Source organism: Fulmarus glacialis, unplaced genomic scaffold, assembly GCF_000690835.1.
Source record: "Fulmarus glacialis isolate BGI_N327 unplaced genomic scaffold, ASM69083v1 scaffold26879, whole genome shotgun sequence".
In the NCBI taxonomy this organism is placed as follows: domain Eukaryota; kingdom Metazoa; phylum Chordata; class Aves; order Procellariiformes; family Procellariidae; genus Fulmarus; species Fulmarus glacialis.
In genome coordinates, this window is record NW_009235641.1 from 12,270 (window position 1) to 18,353 (window position 6,084).

At 36.2% G+C, this 6,084-nt stretch overlaps 1 protein-coding gene across 1 annotated transcript; it reads left to right on the forward strand.

Moving 5' to 3' along the window:
• Positions 1–447: 447 nt before the first annotated feature.
• On the forward strand, positions 448–4,956 carry GPR123 (G protein-coupled receptor 123; the record flags this gene model as incomplete). The annotated part of the gene is made up of 2 exons (XM_009586103.1): positions 448–543; positions 3,735–4,956. Coding segments are annotated over 2 exons (1,318 nt in total), but the record flags the coding sequence as incomplete, so codon positions are not given.
• Between the last annotated feature and the right edge of the window lie 1,128 nt (positions 4,957–6,084).

The window sequence follows — 6,084 nt, forward strand, 5'->3', positions numbered from 1 at the left end:
TTTCCTGGGAATATTTTCAGGTTAAAGTGAATACAGCTGCTTTGTCTGAATATTTTTAATTTACAATGCTTACATATTTAATAACTATTAAATATAAATATCTAGGTGCGTGAAATAACTTTATTTGGTATGTAGGTTCTTTCATTAGACAAGGGTTGTTCTTCATATGACTACAATAGTAACTACATTTACTAAAGACATAAGTCAAGAGATTGTTAAAAGTGGGTCCATATAAATATTAAATATTAAGCTTTCTGCTGTTTGCTTCATAAAGTACAGTGTTTGTTGTGACAATAATTCATTATTTGCTTCTCTGGTTTCAGGGACATGTTTAATGAGTCAGCAGTATTTTATACTCATAATACTTCAAGAAGGGATAATTATTTAAAAAACAGTATTCAACTACAAGTCAGGCAAATTAAAATATCAGTTATTATCTCTCAACAGATTTTACCTGATTAGTGGTGGAGTCCCTTTCATTATATGTGGGATTACAGCAGCAACAAATATCAATAATTATGGGATTGAAGGCAATGCACCATAGTAAGTATAAACTATTATCATAAAACTTTTAAGGAAAACATATTCTTTTTCTTACACTGATAAGTGTAACTGACTTCATAAAGGGTACAGACATGCCATTTGGGATGACATTTGTTATGAAATTTTATTAAATAATGGCTATGAAAGAGCAATGTCTTAATCTGGGGCTTGCTGCTTCACCTCTACCAATTTGACTCCATTACTGTCAATAGAATCACTTTTCATTTACAGAATTACTCTTCCTTCACGTCTGAATAAGTGAAAGGATATTAAAAATACCTAATGGGTAACATATTTAATGGAGCTACTAATTAATTAAATACTTTCAATTCATTATCTACCTTGAATTGATATCCTTCAGGTGACTTAGTTAACATAATTTACAAATAATTATGTGAAAAAGGACAAGTAGAAATCCCTCCCCCAGCTCTCCACCCTCATCCCTCCCTTAAAAACCAACTATTTTGGATTTTCACTACCTGGAAATGTTCCAGTCACAATGTCTTGCAATCTTGATATAGCCCTCTAGTGTACTAATGTGTTAGTGTTCAGTATACCTTCACAAGCTGTCCAGGTATCACATTGTTATTAATTCTTGGCACGAAACATGAGATATCAATAAAGTACAATAAGTCCTTCTATAAAAGCATAGCAGAAAGTGAATCAGACTGCAAAGTTAAATACATTCTGTTTAAAAGATCAGCATGACAATGACTGGCACACTAATGAATATATTAGTACTCTGCCAGCACTAGTAGTCTGGAGGACATCACTCTTACTGCTTTGAGCATCTATTGTAATACATTTGAAACTAGTTATGTTCTGGGTAAGAAAAGTGGAAACAAAGATAATGGTTTGTAAGTGAGCATTTGACTCCTTAAAGGCATTCTTATAGGTAATTGAAATTTAAATTCTGGTAATAAATCAGTACATACCATGGCTAACTGTTTGCTCTGCCTAGGGCCCAACTCATATTCATATATTTATTCAAACTTATCCAATTAGACAATCATTTATAATCAACAGTATATTAAAATACTCAATTATTTATGTTCATAAATGTGAGACATTTTTCATTTTGGCACTATTACAGAGGTTACACTTCTTTAATCATGTTAATCAATACCTGGTACCACAGTCTGTGCAGAAAACAAGGCACAGGTGAGGGATGGTTATAAGACTGAGTAAAAAGACAGCTCGACAACAGCATAGTGAGTTATATGCCTTATTCATTTTTAATAGTATTAGTACAGTAAATGTAGATGCACAAACTGAACTTTTTTTTACGGAACTGATTTTTTAAGTGATCCAGACTGAAATTCCACTTGAAATAAGAGCATCCCAAGAGACTGTTCCACTGGGGAGCATTCCATTCTCCACTTTGCATCAAGTATGCAGCATTCAAATGTACTTCAAGTACTCATGTAGCTTCGTGCTCTCTGCTTATCCAACTAAATATAGATGATAACTTACCTGTCTTTTCACAGATCAGGGAATCTTTTCATGTGCATGTCTGACAGCAAAATATATACTCCTTGGAGTGTTTCTAAGTTCATTAATAAATGTGTGTATGTTTTTGTTCAAGGTTCCGATTTTAAAAATTTAAAGTAGTTATGCTGCAGTTTCTTGTGATATATACCCAGGAGGACTGCCTCTTTTTAGCTGAGACGTTCTCAGCCTGGGAGAAAAATTCATTCTGCCCTTTCTATAGTGAGTGGTAGATGATTCCTGGCTTGACAATAATGTGATATCAGAAGGTTCCTCGCTGTATTGGAGGGATTGCAACCAACTACACATGCCTAAATGAGTATGAAGTGTCACACCGTGTCACTTTTAGAGCTGGAATGGATCATGACAGATCGCCTGGTCTATCTTTCTGGCCCAGTGGGAAATTAGCTATATCCAAACCATTCCTGACAGTCATTTATCTGAGGTGCTTTAAATGCTCCGGTAATGGATACACCACACTTTATTCCAACAGCTTATTATCCTAATTATCCTAACAGCTAGGAAACTTTTTGAAAATCTAATTTAAATCTTTCTTGCTGCAGTTTAAGCCCATTACTTCTTGCCCTAGTCCAACAGATAAGGAAAGTAACTTATTTCTCTTTCCAGAAATCCATGCAATATGTAGAATATAAGAACCTAATAACAACTGTACTAGCTTATACCACCAGCTCAGTAGCCTGTCTGTAACCGTGGCTAAAAGCAGATCATAGGGAAGAGTAAAAACTAGGCAAATATTCATTCTCCTCCTGACCCAAGTTCTCCCAGTTGTCACCTGGGATTTCATTAGCTAGAAGTGTTTTCTTCTCCCATGTTTATTTGATTAGATCATTCATCCTCAGGACAGTCCTATTAGACTGCTAGTAAATTATGCAGCTGACTGAGGCTTATTCAGCTCGTACTGGACTTTGAACTACTTTAAGCTGCTCTAAAACAGTTATGGTTATATTATTTAAAGCCTAGCAAATAATGATCCGTGCTACGATAATATTATGCTACCAGTGTATCACAGGGAGACCATCAATTTCCTTAATTTTTCTGAGGACATTCAAATTGATGTAAATTAACTCCCAAGAATTTCAGAAACAGTGGAGAATTCAGAAATGGCATATATTTTTGGGGTCCGCTCACTGCAGAAAGTCGTGACTGTTCAGCTGGAAGTCTTTTTTCAGCCTCTCTTTTACTTAAGCTCTTCTCTACTCTGTTCATTGTTCTCTACTGTTCTGTTACGTTGTTCTCTACAATGTTCATTGATACAGACCATTGAAATCTGTACATTTCTATTGCTTACACAGACTGTATAAACTATGCCTCATTTGCTTTTTAATCAAAGTATTAGCACTGACATTTTTAATAGCAGAAAAAAGGACTGACATAAACGGTCTTATACTTCACTGCAATTCTAGATTCTAAACTGACCTACATTTCTTGGAAATTTTCAGCTTTAATATCCTGTAAATTATACTAGACATTTTATTCTATTAAAAAATATGAAAGTGATGCCTCATCTTAATTGGTATCAAAGACACACTCCCTTTCTCCACAAAGAACCTATCCAAACTTCTGAGACACTGTTGGGTCATACAAGTTAGTCAGAAAGCCCAGTTTCACATCAGTCAGTTGTCCATCACATCTAATGTGGGCTATAAAATGTTCTTGACTCTCTTTTTTTTTGTTGTTTTCAGTTGCTGGATGGCATGGGAGCCTAGTCTCGGTGCTTTTTATGGGCCAGTAGCATTCATTGTGCTAGTCACCTGTGTTTACTTTCTCTGCACATACGTGCAACTGAAGCGCCATCCTGAACGCAAGTATGAGTTAAAGGAAAAGACAGAAGATCCGCAGAGAATGCCAAGTACTGAGGTGGGCCATGGTCATATTACAGACTCTGTGTCCGTTCCCCAGGCAACCTGCTCCATGATTTCTTCTTCCTTATTGGAAAATGAGCATTCATTTAAGGCTCAGCTTCGAGCCGCAGCATTCACTTTGTTCCTGTTTACTGCCACTTGGACCTTTGGAGCACTTGCAGTATCTCAAGGTCATTTCTTGGATATGATATTTAGCTGTCTTTACGGAGCCTTCTGTGTGACCTTGGGGCTTTTCATCCTGATCCATCACTGTGCAAAGCGAGATGATGTGTGGCATTGCTGGTGGTCCTGTTGCCCATCTAGAAGAAACACCTATTCTGTCCAAGTTAATGTGCGCCCAAAAGTTAATGTCAATGGTGACACTCAAGGTCATGCACCTTGTCTTCAGGAATCACCATGTCCCAACAAAACAGCTGTGTTTAATCATCCAGGGGCTAGCCACTGCAAACTCACTAACCTACAAGCGGTTCAAAATCATGTTAACTGCCTTTCGCCTGTGACACCATGTTGTGCAAAAATGCACTGTGATCAGCTACTTGATGATGAAGCTCACATTCATGTCCACAATGAGGGAACCTTCAGACCCAATATGCACATTCATAGATGTCTGAAAGGCAGAACTAAGCCACGTTATTTCAGTCGGCATAGGTCTGCAGGTGAAAGAGAATATGCCTATCACATTCCTTCAAGTATCGATGGCAGCATCCACAGCTCACATACAGACAGTCCCCACAGCACACATGATAGCCAGTCAGGTCACAGACGGGCCTGCTGCTCAAAAAGCGATCCATATCCTACTGTCAACCAGCCTGAAAGTAGCGACGCAAGTACTGTAATATATGGTTGTGCTAAAATGCCAGAAAGTGACACTGTGCACCATCCAGCTCATTTTGAAATGCACCCACGGACACAGTCATTGCCGTTTAACACGACAAACCACAATGGAATTCTCAAGGGAAACGTGCATGAAGCCATGATATACAGCTCAGATAGTACAGGAAATATCAAAACTGGCCCTTGGAAAAATGAAACTACTGTGTAGTTCATGGGCCACCATAATGTGTTTTTTGCCCCTAAATGATCGTTATCTTTGGGTTTATTCCAAACTAAATAAGGTGACATATTTGTGTAGCTCATCAGTAAACTGTACAGCTTTTCCATCTTTATTTCCATTTTCTTAATAAGAGTCTAAAAGAGAGAGATAGTGAGTTTTAAAGTGAAGTTATTTTTAAAAGAAGGTTATACGGTTATTCTGAAAGATAATTAGAAAATGAAGTCTAGACAATTGAATATGAGAGGCAATATCCTTTTGTTACACAGAACAACATTTCTTTAGAAATACATAATTTTCATTCATTGTTTTCACTTCTGTTCTGTAATAACTTCAGACACTTTTTATAAACATATCAGCATCTTAAACTTTTACTTATTTATTTTTGTAGCAAAATATTATTACTGTGTTATGGATTTTAATCAGAAGTGACTATGGTAGAAATGATAAACAGGATTTTATAAAATTACAGCTTTTTAGATCTACAAAAGTGATACTGCCTCTAAAGATCTTCTGTAGCATATGGCCTGTAAAGTTGTGTAATGTACAGTCTCTATTCTGTCCTTTTTCTTGTTGGAGAGAAGTGCTAGGTAATGTCTCTGTTACATCTATGGTGCTGTATTGGTTGTATTTTGCATGACATATGTCAAGATATACCATTTGCTGTTTTCTAGTGTTACATGTGTTTAAAAAAAGAACAAAAAAAAGTGTTGTAAAAGGCTGTGAAAAACCCTATTGATATTAATCTAGAACATTATAAATCTACAGAAAAAAAATCACTCTGCACTAGTTTAAGTGGCACAATCCTTTGTATAAGGTTATATGATAGCTTTGATAAGGGTCCACTCTAATGTCTTTAAAGAGCATGCACTACTCATTGTATGTGACATTGTGCGGTGTAATAGCAATTGTCTCAACAAGTTTTACACTTCTTTGTAAAGTATGCCTTTTGAACAAATCTGTAAGCGGTTTCACGATAACCTTTCCACATCTGTTAAGGTAGAGCAGTTTTATCATTAACTCTTTGAGGACTACAGTTATTTTCTTAAAATAGCTTATTCTAGTTCAGAGACATTGTATATATGATATTGTCTATTTAGTTACATGATCAATGTAGTC